Genomic DNA, 22,848 nt, shown 5'->3' with positions numbered 1-22,848 from the left:
GAGCTTTCGTGGGCACAGCCCACTTCTTCAGATGACAGGACTGTTGGAAGTCCAGACGCAAGAATGAGTAAGGGAAAAGAAGAGAGATGGGGAGAAAAAAAAGAGAAAGAAAAGGAGAAAGAAGAAGGAAAGGGTGGAAGAAGAGAGAGAGACAGTGAGTAGATAACTGAGAGGGGTAACTGAGTTGGTCTGTAACTCCTAAATCAATGAGCCCAATTTGGTGGCTCTTTTCAATTTGACATGAACTACTTCAAGACAGGCCAAAAAGAGAAAACAAAATTCCACTTATCACCTACAGTCCTCAACTTAACCCCTCTAACACATTAATCTACAACCCATCCTGGAAAATGACCCCTCACTCTCAGAGGCCTTGGGGGAAAAGGCCAATTCTTGCTTACAGACAACCCCCTAACCTCAAACAAATTATTTCCAATAACCACGCAACATCATACTCATACCCCCTGCCATGAGTTGCGGTGCCAACTCTACCCACACATCTAACACCAGCGATTTCATCAATGGACCCAACCACATCAGCCACCAAATCAGAGGCTCATTTAACTGCACATCCACTAATGTGATCTATGCCATTAAATGCCAGCAATGCCCCACTGCCATGTATACTGGCAAAACTGGACAGTCTCTATGGGAAAGAATTAATGGACACAAATCAGATATCCGAAAAGGCAATACACAAATACCTGTTGGAGAACACTTTAATCCAGTGGTCTCCAACCTTTTTATATCCAAGATGACTTTTTAAATGACAGAACAAGCCAAGACCTACCACCCCGCCCCTTCCTTGAAGCCCCGCCCTCTCTACTCTCCTCTCCATCACTTGCTATCCCCAATCCCACTGCTGCTTTTTTCCCCCAATTCTTCTGTAGGAAGAGGTTTTTCCAACATTTGACCTGTCTAGACTGGACCAAATGTCAGAAAAACCCCTTCTTTTAGAAGCCCCCTTATTCCCCGTGGAAAGAGGAATATAGGGGTGACCGAAAGAGCATGTCTGCTCTTCCACTAAAAGCGGAAGAACAAACGCATCCCTGGATGCAGAAGAGTTTTTCTGGGATATCTCCAGAATCCTGAAAAATTCCTGCAGTCTAACTGTATCCTCGCTGGATTGAGACAGGATGTGTAGGCTTTGAGGTAGGAATGAGGGCTTTGGGTGTGGGAAGAGGTGAGAGGTGCAAGCTCTGGGAGGAAATATGGATGCACGAGGAGGTGGATAAGAGGATGCTGGCTCGGGTAGGGGGCTCCAGGGCAGGCAGTGTTGGGATCAGATGTAGGGTTAGGGTACTAACCAAGCCACAGACTTCTGGATGTGAGGGTTCAGGAATTTGGGTTGGAGGCTGTGAAGGGCTCAGGACAGGGGGTTCCAGTGTATGATAGGCTCAGATGTAGGGTCTGGGGGAAAAGGGAGTGCAGGAGTGTTCTGATGCTGTGGCCAGATGGGGGCTTGGCCCTAATTGGGGGATTGTCGGCCAGGCTTCATTATTAAATGAAATACAGGCAGTCCCCGGGTTACGTACAAGATAGGGACTGTAGGTTTGTTCTTAAGTTGAATCTGTATGTAAGTCGGAACTGGCGTCCAGATTCAGCCGCTGCTGAAACTGACCAGCGGCTGACTACAGGAAGCCCGAGGTAGAGTTGCTCTGCCCCAGGCTTCCTGTAGTCGGCGCTGGTCAGTTTCAGCAGCGGCTGACTTGGGAACGCCTGGGGCATAGCAGATGGGGTGCTGCCGGGTTGGTCCAGTAGCACCCAGAGTGGCACTGTGGGACCAACCCGGCAGCGCCCCAGCTGCTCTACCACAGGCATCCGGTGAAAAGCATGGTCTGCTGGGGGGAGGGGCAGGGCGTACTAGCTGCGCCCCCCGCCCCCTCCAGCAGACCAGGGAGACGCGGGCGGCGGACTGAGACGCACCGCGGTCCTGCCGCCCGAGTCCTCCGCGGCTTTGCTCCGCGTCTCCCTGGTCTGCTGGTGACCAGCAGACCAGGGAGACGGGGAGCAAAGCCTCTGAGGACGCCGGCAGCGGGACAGCCGCGGGGCGCGTCTTGGCTTTCCCGCTGCCTGTGTGCTCCGCAGCTTTGCTCCCCTTCTCCCTGGTTTGCTGGTCCCCAACAGACCAGGGAGGCGCGGAGCAAAGACGCGGAGCAAAGACGCGAGCAGCGGGACAGCCCAGACGCGCCGTGGCTGTCCCGCTGCCGGCGTCCTCAGAGGCTTTGCTCCCCATCTCCCTGGTCTGCTGGAGACAGACGCGGAGCAAACCCCGTTCGTAACTGCGGATCCGACATAAGTCGGATCCACGTAACTCGGGGACTGCCTGTACTAAGTCAAACACAAAAAGTTTCTGCATTGTCTTTATTTCTGAGAAGGGTAGGGAACCTGTTTTGAGTCAGGGGTCACTGACCCATAAAAAAAAGTCAGTTGGGGCCACACAAAAGTGAGATTTAAAAAAATAAAATAAATAAATCCTCCAACCCTCCCGCCCCCCCCAAAGCTTCACTAATGTGGCCCAACTATGTTGGTGGGAGCAGGGGGCATAGTACTGGGGAAGGGTGCTAGTGGGTGATTCGGAAGGGGACAGAGTGCCAGTGAGGACAGAGTTCTGTGGCTGAGGACAGAGTTCTCCGGCTGGGGAGTGGGCGCCAGGAGGGCAGGGGAGTCCCCTGCACCCGTTGCCCTCCTCCCCCCCGGGGCCGACCCCCCTCCTTCCGTGGCACAGGGAAACCCCTGCACGTTCCTCCTCCGGGGACGACTTACCTCTCCTGTGGCGCGGGGAAGCCGTCACACTCCTCCTCTGGGGCTAACGCCCCCTTCCGCAGCGCGCTCAGCATGCCACAGTCCTGAGGGAAGGGAGCAGCCAGCATATTTCCGGAACTGCCGAAGTGGCACGAAGCTGCAGGATTTCCGTCTACTGGCACTACCTCCATTGTCGCTGGTAGGTAGTGGGACTTTTTGGAGATCGGGAGAAAATGGGGAGGCCCAAACGCTTCACGCTCGACTGGTTGAGGCCTCATGATTGACCAGTTGGTGACCATGGCTTTAATCTATCTGGATACTCATTAATGGATCTTTAAGTAACCGTTTTGTTTCAGGCAAATTCCACGAGCCAAATACACAGAGAAGGATCGGAACTTAACTTCATTTACAAATTTAATTCTTATGCAAATAGTATGAACAAGAACATCAGCTGGCTTGCATGTTACCTTCCACATCCTATGACTTAACCTACCAACAAAACAATGGAGGTGATAATGGTTCTTATCAACTCTAGTAACTATTTAGTCTTTAAGATGCTACTAGACTACTTCTTGTTTAAGTTTTTCCTGTACCAGATGAACTTGTCTACCCCTCTGAAGCTTATCTAGTCACTGTCTCTTTCTTCTTCGGTCCTCTTCCCCCCCCCCCTTTTTTTCCCCTTCCTTTTCTTTCTCCTCCCCCTCCTCTTCCCTTAGAAGTCCAGATGCAAGAATTAATAACACTCCTGTCATCTGAAGAAGTGGGCTGTGCCCACAAAAGCTCATACCACCATCTACATCAGGGCTACTCAACTTTGGAAGCCCTGGGGACCACAATGATACCCATAGCACATGTCAAGGGACACAACTTAAGTGTGATTGCATATACAGGCAGTCCCCGACTTACGCGGATCCGACTTATGTCAGATCCGCAGTTACGAACGGGGCTCCTGCTGCTCGTGTACTCCGGGGCTTTCTCCGCGTCTCCCTGGTCTGCCTCGCTGCCTGATCTCTCCCCCCCCCCCCCCCCCGCAGCTTTGCAAAGCCTCGGGGAAGCCGGCAGCAGGACAGCCCAGACGCCCTGCGGCTGTCCCGCTGCTGGCGTCCTCAGAGGCTTTGCTCCCCGTCTCCCTGGCAGACCGGGAGCAAAGCCGCGGAGGACCCAGGTGGCGGGACCGCGGTGCGTCTCGGTCCGCCGCCCGCGTCTTCCTGGTCTGCTGGGGTGGGGGGTGGGGCAGCTAGTACCCCCCTCCCCCCAGCAGACTAGGCTTTTCTCCAGACGCCTGTGGCAGAGCAACTGGGGCGCTGCCGGTTGGTCCCGCAGCGCCGCTCTGGGCGCTACTGGACCAACCCAGCAGCACCCCATCTGCTCTGCCCCAGGCGTCCTGATTCAGCCGCTGCTGGTCAGTCCTGATTCAGCCGCTGCTGGTCAGTTTCAGCAGCGGCTGAATCAGGACACCTGGGGCAGAGCAGATAGGGTGCTGCTGGGTTGGTCCAGTAGCGCCGAGGAGCGACGCTACTGGAGCAACCCAGCAGCACCCCAGCTGCTCTGCCCTAGGCGTCCCCAAGTCAGCTTCTGCGGAAACTGACCAGCGCTGACTACAGGAAGCCCGAGGCAGAGTTGCTCTGCTCTGGGCTTCCTGGAATCAGCTGCTGATCAGTTTCAGCAGCAGCTGACTTGGGGACGCTTGGGGTTCTTAAGTTGATTCTGTATGTAATTCAGAACTGGCGGTCAGTTTCAGCAGCGGCTGAATCTGGACGCCAGTTCCGACTTACATACAGATTCAACTTAAGAACAAACCTACAGTCCCTATCTTGTACGTAACCCGGGGACTGCCTGTACAGGCAAATATATATGCAAATATATTCAAATAGTTTCTTTCACACTGACGGACATAAATACAAAGATTAAGTTAAGACTACACAACACACAGGCCCCATTTAAGTCAGTTGTGCTGATATTGATAAAATACAATATTTACGCAATTTCCACCCATATGACAGCACTTTTAATGAGCAATGACAGTCTAGGAATTTAACTAAAACACATATCAACAGAAGACCATTATAATGACCACTTTTGTGTTGTGGCTCCCATCTGTGGGGCCCATATTGAGCCCCGCGTAAACCCAAACTTCACCGTGGGCCGCAAACAAACCGGCTAGGGGCTGCATGTGGCCTGTGTGTTGAGTAGCCGTGATCTGCATATTTTGTTAGTCTTTAAGGTGCTACTAGTCTGTCTGTTGTTTTTTCAAGTTTTTTCTAAAAAAAGTGATAAGATATTTCTAGTTACCTTCTTGTTTGCAGACTTTTTACTGGTTTTGTTGCCTTCAGTTATGATGTCCTAATATAGCTCATTCTGGAATTATTTTGACGCTTAAGTTGGAGATTAATTTTTCTTTACAAAGGTGTACTCTCTTGCACTTGCACATTAATATAAACAAATTAAAATGGGCTGAAGCAATGCACAGCTGAATGCATATATCAGAAAATAGATTTGCACGGCTGGTTTGACAAGTGCTAGAATGCACAAGAGGGCACTGGGTATAGAAATAAATTGTTGCATTCAGTCCCATTGAAAAAAGAGCTGCATCCTTTCAGCATTTTAAATAGAAATACACCTGAATCCAGGATTTTTCTATTGTTTTGAGGATTCCCCCATCTAAGGGATGTTAAAATGCATGTAATTACATAACCATGTAACCACTGAAAATTTCAGTAGTTACACATGGGGCGGCAGACAGCTCCCTGGGAGCCATCTCCCTTCTGCCATCCTGCACTGTTGCCTCTGTATCAGACACAGCAGTGTGGGGCAGAAGGCAGCTCCTGGGGGCAGCAGAAGCCTGTGTGTAACCGTGAACATTAACCGATGAGCTGCGGTTACACTTTCACATCCTACTATGCACACTAAAAAGTTATCATGACAAATACACAAATAAGAGGACCTTACTCACCTGTGCAGTAACTGATGTTCTTCGAGATGAATGTCCCCGTGGGTGCTCCACACCACCGCTGCCAAGCCTTTGATCTGGAGTCTTCAGAGCAGTGTCCCTGGGGCTGTGCATGAGTGTGCCTCTAGTCACGCGCTCCTACTGTGCAGGCGTCGCGCATGTGTGAACCGCCCACTCTCCTCAGTTCCTTCTCTATCCCAAGATGAGATCCATTTGAGGAGGACAGAATTCCGAAGCAGAGAAGAGGAAGGAAAGGTGGTGGTGGTGGAGTCCGGGGACACTCATCTCAAAGAACGTGTTACTGCTCAGGTGAGTAACCTCTTCCTCTTTGAGAGAGAGATGTCCCTGAAGGTGTGCCACAGCAGGTGACTACAAAGCTGTATCTTTCTAAGAAGGTAGGGACTCTGGATCTGGCATGAATGTAGTAGACAGGGCCGCCTTAGATAATTTGTTTAGAAAAAGGACCTTGAGTAAGTGCATAGTGCTTTGCAATTGTATGGTCTGATGACCATGTAGCGGCTGTGCAAATATCTGCTATGTGGACAGTATGGAGGAATGCTACTGAAGTAGACATGGCTCTAGTTGAATGTGCTCATATGCTGTAAGGAAGATCAGCATCTGATAGGGAGTAGCGAAGTCTAATATAGTCTGAAATCCAGTGGGAGAGTTTTTGAGATGAAATGAGTTGATCCTTGTTGTGATTTGCTATTGAGACAATCAATTTAGGAGAGAACCTGAATGGTCTTGTGCATTGTAAACAGAAGGAAAGTGCTCTGTGCAAGTCCAATGTATTTTTAATTCAAACAAGCTGGCACGGGCCTTAGGAAAAAAGGTCAGGAATTGTATGCTCTGATTGAGGTGAAAAGATGACTCTCTTAGGTAAGAACTTGGTGAGAGTGCATAGGGTCACTTTGTCTTTGAAAAAGGTGGTGTAAAGGGGATCTGCCATGAGTGCTGCAATTTCTCCCACCTGTCTAGCCAGTGTAACAGCTACAAGAAATGCCATTTTCACAGATAAATGCAAAAAAGAACAGATGTGTACTGGTTCAAATGGAAGCTGAATAAGTGTGTATAGCCCCGTCGCCGCTCCACGGCGTAGCCCCGTGCTCCTAGTCTTTCTTTTAGACGGCTCTATCTTCAGTTTCCCTCTCCCAGGCAAGATGGGAGGGGAAGGGGGGCCCGGGCCCGCCCACTCTCACGGGCCCCAGCCCAGGGCCCTAAAGGTGCGGGTTCAATTCGACCCGCCCCGGCTGACGGGGTATGCACCCGTAACTCGTCAGCCCACCAGTCGTTCCTGACTCTGCCCTGGGCCACTTCCTTCCCTTCCCGTAACCCCACCACCAGGTGACTCACCGCCCCCGATCGGGGTCCGCTCGGGGGAACTTCTAGGCTCTGGGTTGTGGGTGCCCAGAAACTTGAGCGTTACCCTAGAATCTTTCACTGAATGCAGCACTTGATCAGTGTTCGCTGCAAAAAGCTTCTGCCTGTTAAATGGTAGGTTTTTTACGGTGGACTGGATCTCCCTAGGGAAGGAGACAGAATTGAACCAGGAAGCTCTTCTGATTATGACCAGTGTAGCTGAGGTTCATGATATGGTGTCAGCAGCATCTAGGGCAGCTTGTAGGGCCATCCTTGAGATTGTAGGGCCCTCAGTGATCACAGTCCTAAACTGCTGTTTCTTCGCCCCAGCAATGTCTGAAATAAAATCGTTGAACTTAAGAGTAATTTCTATGGTTGTACTTACTAAATAGAGCTGCATAATTCACCACTTGGAATTGTAGTACTGATGACATATAAACTTTCTGACTGAACAGGTTGACTCTTTTACTGTCGCAATCAGATGGTTTAGATCTAAAATACTGCTGCTTGCTCTTTCGCTGGGCTGCTTCCACCACCAGAGAATTAAGTACAGGGTGGGTAAAAAGAAACTCAGACCCCTTTGGGGGAACACAATACTTCCTGTAAGCTTGCTTACAAGTGGGGGTAGCTGTTACTGGGGTTCACCATAACCATCTTTGCCAGCTCCATGATAGCTGGGTTAATCGACAGGGCAATTTTAGAAGATGTCACTGTTGCAGAATGTCCGTCAACTCACACTGATTTTTGTTAACTTCCTGAAGGGGTACGTTAAGTTCTATGGACACACATTTAAAAAGGTCTTGGAAGTGGGCAAAATCATCTGCAGTGGTATGTGAAGGAAGCATGACTGCTTCGTCAGGTGATAAGGATTCACTTGTGTCTGGTGATATGTCCAGTGATGGGTTAGAGTGATCACCTTCCAGAGCCTGTTGTCGCTGAGGAGATGGGGATTGTGGTGGTGGAGAGTGCTCTGGTACACTATATTTTTTGTCTGTGTTGAGACTGCCAAGGGCTCCAGTATTGCCATTGGGGATATGGCATGGGGAAGTAGCATTCATGTATTACTGAACTACAGTGGCATACTTTGTGTCTGGAGAGTGGTGCATGAGTTCTGGCAGAGTAGATGGAATGGTCAGCGGGGGAGAACTGTATGGCAAAAACATCACTTGAACATCCTCCTCAGTCATTATCTCTCTGGTGAGATAGTTGGTTGCAATGCCAAAGTACCAGGAGGGTGGTCAGTATCAAGAAAGAGTGAGTAGAAAGTGGAGGAGACCATAATTCTGTGTTGCATATATTGTTGAGCAGGCGTCAACAGTGCCATAGTTGGCTGCACTGATACTATTTGCAGTGTAGGATGGTGTCTTGGCACCGAGCAACCAGTTAACAGAGTCAGTGCCATGGCAGTACCTATACCAGTGACAATGGTATACTTGATGCTTGTGGTGTTGGCGCTGGATGGTATGGTGGCAGACGAGGCAGGCAACTTAAAGCCTGATGCCTCAGTGCAGGGTTTCGAATGACCCCATTTGACATCAGTGCCGGAAATACCTGGTATGTTATAGGTACCAAGACACGGTGCTGCAGCTGCTCAGCACCAAACATGTCGATGCCGGAGCCACATGCAGCAGAAAAGAGGCTTGCTTTTTTGCAGGCTTTTTGTCTTTTCAGTTTCTCAAACTGCTGTCCTGGATCAGAGGCTGGTCTTAGTGATTTTTCAACTAGTAGAAGCTTGAGACTTGGGGATCAGAGGCAGCAAGGGGGTGGGGGGTGGGGGGAGAGCAGGAGCCAGTACTGGGAGGAGATGGCTTAAAAGCCCATTCCTCCAGCACCATCTCTGCGCAGGGGGAGAGAGGGGGCAGAGGTACAGCTCTTACCGCATTTAAAAGTCAGCGCCGCAGCGAACCTAATCGAGTAGTCGATGAAAATTCCATCGTAAATAGCTTACTAACTGCTATTTAACATTCCTACTTGAGACGTCTCTGTCGCGCCATGTGGAGCAGTGCTTAAAACCTGGCTAACCGGGCATGGTGTCAACTAACTAAGGGATGGATGAACTGGAAAAAAAAAACCTTTTTTTTAAAAAAATGACCAATGAACTATTCATTGGTAAACAACTAACTATGGAGTAAAAATGAGGTGAAAAGGGCCTATATCTAAAAAAATGTGGAACGAGGTAAGGAACACTGCTGAGCTCCATCTCTAGCAGGAGGTGGTAGAGGAGGAACTGAGGGGTAGGGGCTCACGCATGTGCAATGCCTGCACAGTAGGAGTGCACAGGTAAAGGCGCCCACATGCGTCTCCCCAGAGACACTGCTCTGAAGACTCTGATCAAAGGGTCAGCAGCGACGCACCAACCTGATGTGGAGCACCCACAGGGACATCTCTCGAAGAAATATCACTTCCACCACGTTAGATTTTATTCAATTTGAAGTGAGATAAAATGTTAAAATAAAATAAGATTCTATTTTCCTCCAATATAAAAATTAAGTTCTCTGTTGAGTGGATCACCCCCCTTTATAAGAATTAAATGTACGCATGTTTTTTTATAAAGAGGTAGCTGTCTTACATGATTATATCCTCAATAGTAGACAATAATAGCATTAAAAAAGGAAAGGCTATTTTCTAACTTCCAACTTGATACCAATGTAATATTAACTAGCATAGGAAGAATCAATTTAACCACAGATGTGTTAAAGCAAGACAGATGATTTCAGTGACCCCATAAAAAGAGGGATTAGGACAGTGGTTCTCAATCTGTGGCCCAATTAGCATTAAGGATGTTAAAATTAGATTAATCAACTAATTGAGTAGTCGATGGAATGTCCATTGACTATTCGATTAGTCAATAAGGGGGCTTCTGCTTTGAAATGTAGCAAGAGCCTACCTGGCTGTTGCTACATTTCAAAGGCAAAAGTGACTTGCCTTTGAAATGTATAGGAGCCCCAGCAGGAGCTCTTGTGCATTTCAGAGATTGAAACACTGCATCAAGCCCGGGGCCTGCGAGGAGTCCCCCGCTGACACTGGGCTCCATGCAACGCTTCTACTGTGAAATGTACAAAAGCTCCAGCGGGACTCTTGTACATTTCAAAGGTAGAATGCTGCTGTTGCCCGCTCCCACAGAGCTGGAGTTGGGGGGGAACTGGTTTTTAAGCTGGCTCCCCGTAGCACCCTCTTCTTTCCCCCACTGCCTCTTTCAGATTGAGGCAGCAAGATATGGAGGGGGGGGGTGAGGGGGGAGAAGGGAGTGACTAGTCTATTAGTGTGCCAACTATCCAATAAGCTTTTGCTTATTGGATAGCTGACTAGTCGATTACATCCCTAATCAGCATATAGCAGCAGCCCACACGACATCCTCAGGGCCATACAGCCACAGCCTTGAGAACTAGATTAGAAGAATACAAAAAAAAAAAAAATCTTAGGAACAAGAACAGTCAGCACAAACAAAAGAGGACAGTGACCCAAAGTACCTGGCGCTTCAATGAGATTAGCTCCATGTCCAGCTGTCTAAGAATTGTGTTAGCTGCACTGGGGCTACAGGAAACTGCTACAACATCTTCCTGGGTCAGATACATGCCCTTAGGTGGACGACATTTAGAACGTTGCGAGTGATGGCGATGCTGTAAGCTCTGATACTCTCTTCTACCCAGTCCTATTTTACTGGTCTGAACAGGTTGTTCATTATTGCCCTTAAAAAGTTGGAACAGATAAGGCAATTAAAATATTCAGCTTTTGAATACCATGCCACATCATAAATAGTTTACCAAAAAAAGATAAAAGCTAGGCCATTTCTATAGCTACCTGAGAAGAGCATTAAAGCTGTGTAGCCTAGGAGTGTTGGAGTACAGTTAAACAAACAACTGACCTATGAGCCTGGAGTTATCGGTTAATCCAACCTACTACACACATGCATCAAGGGGGCAAGTGGGAGCCAGTGTTTGGGGAGAGCTGGCTTAAAAGCTGGCTTCCCATAACCAACAGATCCTACAGAGCCACCTGCTCCCCCACTACTGTGCTGCTGCCTCTGATAGAGAGGCAGCAGCCTTGAGGATGAGGGTACAAGTGAAAGCCGGTACATACAGGAAGCCAGTTCTCAAGCCGGATTCCCATGAATGGGTTTGTTTAGTCTGCAGAAGAGAAGAGTGAAGGGGGGATTTGATAGCAACCTTCAACTTCCTGAAGGGAGGTTCCAAAGAGGATGGAGAAAGGCTGTTCTCAGTAATGACGGATGGCAGAACAAGGAGCAATGATCTCAAGTTACAGTGGGGGAGGTCTAGCTTGGATATTAGGAAAAACTATTTCACTAAGAGGGTGGTGAAGTACTGGAACGAGTTACCTAGGGAGGTGGCGGAATCTCCATCCCTACAGGTTTTTAAGTCTCAGCTTGACAAAGCCCTGGCTGGGTTGATTTAGTTGGGGTTGTCCCTGCTTTGGGCAGGGGGCTGGACTTGATGACCGCCTGAAGTCTCTTCCACTCTATGAGTCTCTAATATTGGCTCACATGGAGCTGCCTGCCCTTCACCCTATGCACGGCTGCCTCTCTATCAGAGGCAGCCGTGCAAGGGGTCAGGCATGAGCCAATATGCGCAGAGAGCTGGCTTTAAAGCTGGCTCTCTGCGTGTGCTAGCTCCATGGAGCTACCTGCCGCCTCTTGAGGCAGCGGGGAAGGGAGGCAGGTGGGAGCTAGCTTAAAAGCCATCTCCCAACGAGCACTAGCTCTGTGAAACGGTCACCCCAAACCTCTACACTGCTGCCTGCTGTCCTTGGGCCCCCCATGAACAGGGGCTGCTGCTGGCCCACACTGCTGCCTCAGTATTAGAGGCAGCAGCGTGGGGTAGCACGCAGGAGCCAGTCTGCGCAGGGAGCCAGTTTTTAAAAAGCAGCAGCATGTTTTTTGCTAAAGCAGCAGCACGGGGTGGCAGAGGGCTCCCCAGGATTCTGCCCTGGGGAGAATTTTAGTAATCATGTAACTGAAAAATTTTTATGACTAGAAAATTACAAAAACAAATGTTATCTAACATCCCTAGTATAGTCCAAGTTATGTTCTCAAATCAGTTGTTGGATAAGTCTGTTATAACCTTTAACATTTCTTTCGAAGTTTACAGAGTATGTTTCCATTACAAAAATTATTTTCAGTTGGGTTAGAGAAACATTAGCACACATACTATGAAAGAATGTTTCCTAACCTTTAGAGTTTGTTTAGTTTTGTTTTAAAAAAAAAAAATTTACAGGTTCGAAATCTAGGCTCCTGAGTCTCCACATATTCTATATAAAAATAAGGTTACAAAGTGGAGCACTAGAGCTGGTAAAACAAAATCCATCAAAAATAGTGTTTTGTTGAAATTGAAATTTTACAGGAAGATTTCTCAGTCCAGAATGACCTCAAAATATGAGAATGAGAAAGAAACACACTCCTAGTCTAGTTGTTTGGACCCAGATTCAATTCTTCCGCACTGAATTGAAAACAGGATTTTCCATCCCAAATTTCTCTGAATGCCTTCTAATGCAGAATGAACAACTTCTTTTCATTATTTCATGAAATGGAACTGTTTCCTGGATAGGCCTACCAAATGCCAGAACTAAGATTGCCTATGCAAAAACCTAATTCTTCTCATTCCCACACTTTATGTATGTATCTTATGTTACTGTCTTTAACAACGTGATCACATACTGTTTTTCCCATGGGACCCCAGCTTCATTCAGTCCCCAAGATTTTATTTCTATTGTTCAGTTTGTGGGTCTAGGCCAAAGAAAGGCAAATTACAGCCCATGGGCTGTATCTGCCCATCTGCTGTTTTAATCTGGGCCTCAAGTTCCCCCGCTGTGTGTGCACTGTGGCTTCTGGAAATGGTGCCATGTCCCCCTTATGGCATAGGGACAGCCAGCAGGCTGCACATGCTGCCCTGCCCCAAGCACAGTCTCCACTACTCCCATTTGCTGGAACCCAAAGCCAATGGGAGCATCAGGGGCAATGTCTGCAGCACACAGAGCTCCCGGCTGCAACTCCGTGTGGGAGCTGACTGGAAGGGAGACATGCTGCTGCTTTCAGGAGCTACTTGAAGAGGTAACTCCCTCTCCCCCTGCACTCCAACCCTTGTCCAGCCCTGATCCCCCTCCTGCCCGCCGAACTCCTCAGTGCCAGCCCAGGGCTCCCTCTTGCACCCCAAACCCATCATCCCCTGCCTGACCCCACAGCCTGCACCCCCCTCTGGAGCCTCACCAACCCCCTACACTCCAACCTCAATTTCACAAACATTTGTTGCCCTCTACATAGTTTTTCAAACCCCGATGTGGCTCTTGGACCAAAAAATTTACTCGGCCCTTTAAGCCTTATTTACAGAGTACTATTATCTCTTACTATGAATACAGATAATTTCCTTATTGGCTTTTCTCAAGTATTTATATGTACAGTTATATAAAGACAGTCTTGGCTATACAGTATTCAAGACCTTCACAAACAATTTATCTTCACAAAATTCTTGTGAGTTGAATTATTATCCCCATTTTACAGAGGAGGCCTAAGGTCAAAAGTGAAAAAAAAAACCAATTTCAGACTGAAATGCTTATTACCTGCCTTTTTTTTTTTTACACTGTATTGCACATTTTATAGCACTTGATACATTCTAATAAGCTTCTATTGACTAATACAGCCAATGCACATCAGGATTCAGGGCTTAAAGTCAGAAAATGAGGAACACCTAATTAGTAAGCATCTCTGTAAAGTTGTTTTTAAATGATTTGCTCAGCATCACACAGGATTTGTAAGGCAGAAGCTAAATCCAGTTCTCCAGGGAAGCATTCAATAATAATGCTCAATGCCTTAATAATGAAACCATCCTTTCTATTCCTGCAACCCCTTAACTCATGCACTAAACACCCTTTAGTTTTTACAACAAATGAGGCAGGGGGATCCTACAGACAAAGCTTCCTTTACTCTACAACTCTGATTCACCTCCAAAGCAGGTCCATCAGGTAGACTGATGGAATGAGGCAGAGTTTTCAGAGAAAAAACATTGTGACCATGTAACAGAAGTCTATCAATGTATATGCACAAGCACGTTGAATTAGTGTTACTTGGGCAATCTTAATTCTGGCATTTCCTAAATAGTGTGTTTAGCTTTTGCAACTTAAACAATGTTTGCTTAAACAGTTAGCAATTTCCTAGGTTTTAAAGGAACTGAAAAAAAAATCTCTGTCAAACTGATATGTCATGGCTCATCAGCAGGGTTGGAACCTTCCGATTCATCAAAGACCTAGGCTACCTAAGCTAACTGACAGAGGTGATAAGTTGTCATCCTGTATGCAAACAAAAACTAGAAGGAAATGAGACCAACTGCTAGATATTTGCTGACATTAAAGGACTGGTAAAATTCAAGAAACTCTGATTCCATTTCGGAGGGTAAAGAGGTGTTCTAGGGTCAGACTACTGCTTCTTACTCCCAAGGCCTGATCTCTTCTGCCCAGTGTGCTCTAACCAAAGGATGTTAAGTAGTGAGTAAATGACTAATCTAAATAACTAATACACTATTAGTTGATAAGCTCTGCAGTTTAAATGTACTAGAAGCCAGTAGTGCAGGCAGCCCGGATCCTACTACATTTAAACTGCAGAGCCGCAGCGGGGGTGGGTCTGGGACCCAGAGTGAGCCGGGATTGAAGCAGTCCTGGCTTGTGCCGGGTCCGGACCACTGCAGCTCTGCCCTTTAAATAGAGTAAGAGCCACTCAGCTCTTACTACATTTAAAAGGCAGTGCTTCCTCTGCCTTCCCATCCCCGCCACTATAGAGATGGTGCTGGGGGAAACTGGCTTTTAAGGCGGTTCCCCTCAGCACTGGCTCCCTGCCCCCACTGCCTCTGATATAGAGGCAGTACTGATACTGATAGAAGCATGGGGAAATGTGAGTAGTCAACTAAACTATTCTTTTACATTCCTACTCTAACCTATCCCATTCTAGTTCATTCTCTTCACTCAACCGTGACTTCTCCTCCCAGTCTTTTTTCTTCTCGTCTCCCCAACCCTAGCTTCCACTCTTCAGCCTTTGTATCCCGGTCCCATTCTCAGTATCCTCTGTGGTCCTCGATCCATCGGTCTTTCCCTGCACATTAGTTAGGATCTTGCAGTGGGAAACTGGGATTGGGAGCCAATCTCAGTCCCTTGGATTCCAGGCTCCTTGGTGAAGAGTCTTTGTCCAGGCAATTCCAGTTCTCCTTCCTTGTTTGATCTCAACACCAGTCTCCCATCAGCTCCTAGTCCTCATACTCAGCTAAGCAATCAGTCCCAGTCCTACCCCTCCAACTTCCAGTCACATTTCCCATCCCACCCTCCAGTCTTAGTCTCACTGGACTCCTTGCCCCAACCTATTCCTTTCCCCCCCGCTCAGTGTTACTTTTGTCCCTTTTGCATTGAGGTCAAATGGATTCCTCTTCCTTGCTACTCGAGTGCCAACATATGCATGCGTGTCACTGTGCACAGGAAAAAGAGGGTCTCCTTGAACTCATTTCCAGTGCCTAGCCCCAGCCAGGAGAAACCACTACTACTTACAACTTTGCCAACTGTGCATGCAATTTCACAGAAGGGAAAACCTCCACATCCACTGCTTTATTTCAAATCCCTGTTTCCAAAGCACAGGAAGTACTTAGGTGGTGTTGTGCTCAGCATTGCTAGTCTAAGCGATTTAAGAGCCTAAACTTCATTTTCAAAAGGGACTTAAAGCACAATACTAAATACCTTTATAAATCTGGGCCGAAAGTTGGGTTGGTTTTTTTTCATTTGCTTTGCCCATGTTAAAAAAAACCCAGTATTATTCCTTTGTGTCTAGAAAAGCTGAACTATTTTGGCTGAAATTTTTTCAAAAGCCTAAAGCAGAGACCAGGGATGTTTTCCCCCTTCCTCTGCAGCATGGGTTTAAACTATGGTGTAGGACAGATTTTCTGCCACCTCAAACCATGATTTAAAAATTGTAAGGACTTAAGTAACTCATCCAGAGGTTATGGGTCTATTACAGGAGTGGGTAGGTAAGGTTCTGTGGCCTTCAGTGTACATGAAGGGACTACATGATCATGATGATCCCTTCTGGCCTTCAAGTCTATGAAAGCATCAGCTGTGACAACCAACTATAATTATATGAAGACAAGATACATATGCTCTCATTGCTGTGAATGAAGAGGATGTGTCATACTTTTATACATTAAAATACAAACTGGTGTTTCTCAAAGTAAGTATTTGGTATCCAATTATTCAGCATCAGTAAGAAACTGGAAAGAGTATTTGATAGAATATTTAATTGGGATTGGCCCTGCCTTGGGCAGGGGGCTGGACTTGATGGCCTTCTAAGGTCTCTTCCAGATCTATGGTTCTATGAAGGGCCAAATGTCTCCTATTGATTAATCCTGATCTCTTCTCTGAAATATCTTCTTACTGGCTGATCAGCAATTTCTCTCCCTCCCCAAAGAGAGGTAAAGACTGAAATATCTCAGCAAATGAAATAGTAAAGGTTAGCTTCATCCAAAAAGTATCAAAAATCTTCTATATTTTAAATATTATATGAAGATTTCATCTAGTTATGCTCTGTACAGAAGGTATCATGGAAAAATTACTAACATTCATTGTAACTAGAATGTTACCTCCTTTTTGGTTTCTTTTTTGGGATCATAATCACTATCGTTTCCATCCATTGGATGTGCTTCTTCCACATCATCATCACTGAGGACAGACAATAAATAAGTAAACTTGGTCCTATTAGCCTGTTATTCCACTAGTTAAGCCGAGGCTATCTACAATTATATCATTATGTTATAGTCATAATGTCATACGACAAACAAATGGATATGAATTACCATTATTCTGGAATTTCTTAATAAGATGTTGTATACCCCGGAAACCTTTTCATTATGATAACATATACAAGCTTAACAACAGTTGGAAAAATTCTTCTTCTCTTGGTAAAATGCTAAGCAGGAAGACTTGGATCCAAGTTTATCATATTCAAACAATAGCACTTCTGGTCTAACTAGACTGCAAGCAAATAATTTTTAGTTTGAAGTTCTTAAGTAACAGGGTCACTAAAAGTTATTTTGAATTTATTTAAAAGGCTTGCCTCCTTACAATATGTAGCTAGAATCTTTGCCTCTAAGAAAACTAAATAGACCTGCGAACTATATTTACCGTAAAAATGGAGAATGATAATTGCATGTTAAATTTTTTTAATTGTCAGCCATTTAAAGGGTTAAACTATAGTACTGTAAACTGCAGAATACTAGTAAAACATTATTACTGGATATTTCAATTTATTGTACCTTTCCATTCGCTCCTCTACCAAGAGTTCCAAGTCTTGTTTCATAGGATTTGTTTTACAAGATAACTTAGTAACCAGCTTGCTGCGCAGCTACTGCATTTGCTACAGAGATATTTACTTAATATAGCACTAGTAAAATACAGTTTGTCTGTTGAAAGTACAAAAGACTAAACTAACAGTACTCTTACCATTAGAAATGATACCTCCAAGTTAGAGATGAAACATCTTGTCAGTAAAATGCTGCCATATTTGTACCAAAGAACTTCATTATCAATTAGCTATTTAAAAAATATTTAACCCACCTGTCACCTTGATTATTTCTATTAGCTAGTTTCCGAGCCTGTCGATCCATCAAGCTTGTCCTAGATCGAGTTTTTTTCCAAGAATAGTAATATTTTACAAGGCTTGCAATAGTCTTGTCTGGAAGCTAGGAGAATTAGTTCAAATTGTAAAAGAAATATAAACTAACAGTTAAAGTACAATTATCTTACAATAATACTTTACATGAATACTTTACTTTTCCATGCATTTAGAGAAATGCATAGCTTTTTAAAGTGGGAAAATCTCTCATGCCCCTTTTGTAAATAAATGTAGTGTTTTTACAGCTTTAAAAGGCTGAATAATATAGATGCAAAGCTGAATTTAAGTTTCTTAGACTAAGTTCTTTGGAGTAGGAACCCTATATTTGAATTAGGGATGTAACAGTGTAGTCGATTAACCGATAAGGAAAATGCCTATAGGTTAATACTATAGACTACATATATTTCCCTCCTGCCACTCCGCCACTAAATTAAACTGGTACTTAGCACAATGGGGCTTTATTCTGATAGGAGACTTCAGATTCAAAATATTTGTATTTAACAATAGTTATAACCTGAAATATTACCCTACCATTTGCTGGATCCTGTGAAAGCTCTTCCCATGAAAACTAAAAGCTTGTTCAAACAGGACTTTATCTTCAACTGTCCACTCATCAGGGAAAGGAGTGAAATTAGGGAGATCCGCAAGGGACTTCTCAATGTTATGTTTATGCCAGAACAACATGCCAAGTGCCTTTGAAAAGAAATAATCCATTTTGATTTTAACTGACTTGTATCAAAGCACACTTTGGAAAGTTACATTAAAAACCTACATTAAATATGATTAAGTATCTTTCTTCAGAACCCCAACTATCAAAATAAATTCACATTTAAGCATCTCTTCTCTATTGTGCCTAAGTAAAAAACTTATAAGATTCTCTTCACAGATACTTAGATCAGTGGGCACTTCTGCATTTCACCCAGGCTGAAATATCTGGACCAGTCAGTCCAGTTGAGAAGATGGATATGAGGCAACAGTGTGACCTTGTAGCCAAGAAGACACATGGAATATTAGGTTGCATTACAATGAACATTGCTAGCAGATCTAAAGTGATTATTCCCCTTTATTCGGCACTGGTGAGGCCACATCTGGAGTATTGTGTCCAGTTCTGCCCCCCACACACACCGTCCCCACTACAGAAAGGATATGGATGCATTGGAGACAGTCCAGCAGACAGCAAGCAAAGTGATTAGGGGGCACATGACCTATGAGGAGAGGCTGAGGGACTTAGGCTTATTTAGTCTGCAGAAGAGGAGAGTGAGGGGGGATTGGATAGCAGCCTTCAGCTTCCTGAAGGGAGGTTCCAAAGAGGATGGAGAAAGGCTGTTCACAGTAGTTACAGATGGCAGAACAAGGAGCAATGGGCTTCAAGTTACAGTGGCGGAGGTCTAGGTTGGCTATTAGGAAAAACTATTTCACTAGGAGGATGGTGAAGTACTGGAATGGGTTACCTAGGGAGGTGGTGGAATCTTCCATCCCTAGAGGTTTTTAAGTGTTGGTTTGACAAGGCCCTGTCTGGGATGTTTTAGTTGGGAATGGTCCTGTTTTTGGCAGGGGGCTGGACTTGATAATCTCCAGAGGTCTCTTCCAGCCCTATGAATCTAATTGGTGGTCAGTGTGGCAGTGTCATCTCTGAATTAGTATAAAACAGTGGTAGGCTCAAAATCTGACTCACCACCTTCTTCTACAAACAAATAATCTATGTAGTTCTTTACAGTCCTTCCTGAACACTCAAACAAAAAGATTTCTCCTTTTCAATGACCAGAAAGCCACCCAGCACACTACCCTCACGTGCTACATGTACACATGCAGTAAAAATATTCATGAGGGAAACAAGGTATCTGAAGTTCTAAAAGGCAAAATATATATATATATATATAAATTTGAAACTCTGAATACATCTTGAATATCCTTTTTAACAACCCCCCATCTCTCAAATAAAAAAAATAAAAAAACCTGTCAGGCTTGCACTAGACACTTCCATTGTCCATAGCTATGTTTGACATACCATAAATCAGACACATTTCAAATAAATCTATATGGGGCGTAAACAGAATGCAAGTGCTTTGTATTTCTGATCAAGACTAACAACTGGAGAAACATCCATCCATCCCCACCCTCCCCCCCAAAAAAAAAACCTTCACAAATTTTACTACAGATATTGTTCAGGACTTGGGGAATACTGAAACAGAACTGATTAAATTAGTTTCATATGGTGCATACAAATCTCAGTGCCTTAATTTAATGGATCTAACCAGCTATTCCCTGACAATATTTTCCCACTTCACTATGAGAACAAACCACAAGCAGTTTGTGCAAGCAGACTTATTTGTCTGTATTTTTTCCCCTAAAGAGCACTGGAAAAAACAGTACAAGCTGACATTTTTTCTGCACATATTCTAAATACTACATTATCTGCCTCTCCTTCCAGCAGTACACACTTAAATAGCCAAATACAGGCAGTCCCCGACTTACGTGGATCCGACTTACGTCGGATCCCTAGATACGAACGGGTGAGGCAACTCCCGCACATGCGCAGCAGCATTCCCGGGGCTCGCTCACCTGGGTCCTAGGATCCTCCTCCTCCTCGGGCCGGCTCCGACTGGGGTCCCGCAGAGCTGCCGGGCAGAGGGAAAGTGCCTCCCCACGCCCGCTGCCCCCCCACCCCCCTGCCAGCAACAGGCTGCCCCCTCCCCTGAGCAACAGGCTGCCGAACAGACAAAAGCAGCCTCTCTGCCCCTCCTCCCCTCTATACATGCCGGGCTCCCGGCCGGCTCCAACTGGCCTCTGCCTGCAGCAGCTGGCCACAGGGACAGGGATCCCGCAGAGCTGCCGGGCAGAGGAAAAGTGCCTCCCCACGCCCGCTGCCCCCCCCCCCCCCCCCGCGGCCTCGCATCCTGCACGCCTCCCCCCTTCCCCCCTGCCAGCAACAGGCTGCCCCCTCCCCTGAGCAACAGGCTGCCGAACAGCAGACAAAAGCAGCCTCTCCGCCCCTCCTCCCCCTATACATGCTGGGCTCCCTGGGCAAACAAAGACTCCACCAAAACAAACAAAGTGCTGGCCTCATTGTGTTAGCAAAAAAAGGACCCTCCTCCTAGAACCCTGGGTGGTGTGTGGAAATAAAGCTATTAGCTCAAAGCATGGTGCAGAGCTGTTTGGTATTTGATGAGTTACTCCTTTAGTCCTGAGTTTGTCACAGGGACAGAAATAGATGTGAAATCTTCTGAACAGGGGAACAGACAGCAAAACAAACATTAGAGGGGAGTTAACCTTTCCCTATGCTATCCAAAACTAAAAAAAATGTTTGGCTAGAGTTTCCCCTACAATATGTACCAGTTCCGACTTACATACAAATTCAACTTAAGAACAAACCTACAGTCCCTATCTTGTACGTAACCCGGGGACTGCCTGTACTGCAATGAGTTCTCATTACCAATGTTTCATTATTTTTTGCCCTACTCTTCTCCCCCAAAACAAGCTTATACAATAGGATGTTTTACTAGTACATCAATAATTAAGCTTTTGTTTCCCTTACTTTTACTGTATTCATTCACTTGGTAACTTTTAAAATACAAACTCCTACAGATCTTAGTCAGTGTGAACGAGCAATGTTTACGTATAATCACTACCCATGACAAAGTTAACAGTAAAACCAAAAAAATTACAGAACTTTAACTATAATCTCCAAACGCCACAAGTTTTGATAGTGTTTTTCTTACTTTGAAACATACCTGCTGAATTATTTTTATAGCCCCGTAGCTGAAATGCCTCTAGAACTGTAGCATGAAGAACACTGAATCAATGTTAGCATTTAAAATATTAATTCCAAAATGCACCAGTCCATACAAAAAAGTTACTTGCCAAGAAATCTTGGGGTTTTTAAAGTTACATAAACACACAATTACATGACATGCCCAGTGTACCAAATCATACCAAACTTTTCAAAACTGCAATGCAAGCTGAGCATGTCATAAAAATAAAGAGCTCAATCTTTTGCAGAGAATCCAGACCACAACAGTATGCAGATCCATAAAATTGCAGTTTGCTGCCGAGCCTGAAGAGAAATAGCATTAGTTAATGGAAGCCAGATGAAAAAAGTGAGTTGCGTGTTATACTCAAAGTAAACACTACATTGAAATCACTCATTCCACTTACCTGTTCCACATTGTATCCATGTTTTTCCTTTGCTATTGCAATATATTCATCCACTGTAAGAAAGCAATGCCAGAATTAATTTCTCTAGAAGTATTAGTTCTGTGGTTTACCAAATGTGACTAAGCAGCGTAGTGGAGGATAATTGATATAAAAGTTTTTAATATATGTTTGATGCCTTCTTCCCCATCTTTTATACACTGCTTGTTTTTGCAGGGTCTGCTCCCACAAAAGGTTATGCATGTGCTTTACACACTACAAGCAGTTCCATAGAAGTCAATGAGGTTTATTGAAGTGCATAAAATTGAAGCAATGCAAGAATCATTTTCCTATGTTTGAACAGTGTCTGTATTGTAGGCACTACAGTAATATACTGTACATAATGGTATCCACTAAGATATTTATGCTGATTTTAACAATATTTATCCAGTCACCAGAGATTTGTTGATGTAGTAATCTTTCACAGATCTCACCACTGATGACTTTCAAAGAGAGGAGAACTGGGAGATTTCAAAAGAAAATTGAGAACTCTCATTTTAGCATAATAAATTATATTATACATTCAGTAATCTAAAAAGCCCACTCAGCAGCTGCATAATCTCACAGATCTTTAGTTTTAATCCTCAGTTTCCCTTGGTTTATTGGCATTATATTTAGCCACCCGAGTCAATTGTCAATAGAAGTGTACATAAAGTCTGACCATTATTTTACCAACAGTAAATTTGTGACTTAACTGCTATATTCTGCTTATGCCTAGCCAAACTGCTTGGCCCAAGTATCTGTCATTGACCTTAAATATTCTTCATTACTAATTAACCCACCATCACAACTGAAGAGTAAAAGGACATTCCTTGTAATTGGAAGATGGCAGATTTAAAATAAATTTATATGGATAACAAAAATACCTAGCATTACAGCTGTAAATACTTAAAAAAAACAAACCAGAGCTGTGGAAAGGACATAAATCCTCAAGCTTTGGGACATGCCTGTTTTT

The 22,848-nt window shown here is 45.1% G+C and overlaps 1 protein-coding gene across 6 annotated transcripts in view; it reads right to left on the bottom strand.

Annotated features, from left to right (window-relative positions):
- Window positions 1-22,848, bottom strand: part of RCOR3 (REST corepressor 3) — a 460,088-nt gene that overhangs the window by 22,325 nt on the left and 414,915 nt on the right. For 4 of the 6 annotated variants that reach the window (XM_075925121.2, XM_075925119.2, XM_075925122.2 and 1 more), the window contains 5 exons: window positions 21,858-21,910; window positions 18,234-18,395; window positions 17,645-17,769; window positions 16,672-16,750; window positions 10,522-10,740 (listed from right to left, as the gene is read on the bottom strand). In XM_075925121.2, coding sequence (XP_075781236.1) covers window positions 10,522-10,740; window positions 16,672-16,750; window positions 17,645-17,769; window positions 18,234-18,395; window positions 21,858-21,910 — 638 coding nt within the window. Of the gene's footprint in view, window positions 1-10,521; window positions 10,741-16,671; window positions 16,751-17,644; window positions 17,770-18,233; window positions 18,396-21,433; window positions 21,691-21,857; window positions 21,911-22,848 lie in introns of those variants that run through there. The other 2 variants (XM_006131098.5, XM_089777424.1) reach the window with 2 other exon arrangements.

The sequence above is a fragment of the Pelodiscus sinensis genome, chromosome 3, assembly GCF_052426305.1.
Source record: "Pelodiscus sinensis isolate ZL-2025 chromosome 3, ASM5242630v1, whole genome shotgun sequence".
In the NCBI taxonomy this organism is placed as follows: domain Eukaryota; kingdom Metazoa; phylum Chordata; order Testudines; family Trionychidae; genus Pelodiscus; species Pelodiscus sinensis.
The sequence above is the reverse complement of the archived record's forward strand: the minus strand, read 5'-3'. Positions and strand labels throughout refer to the sequence as shown.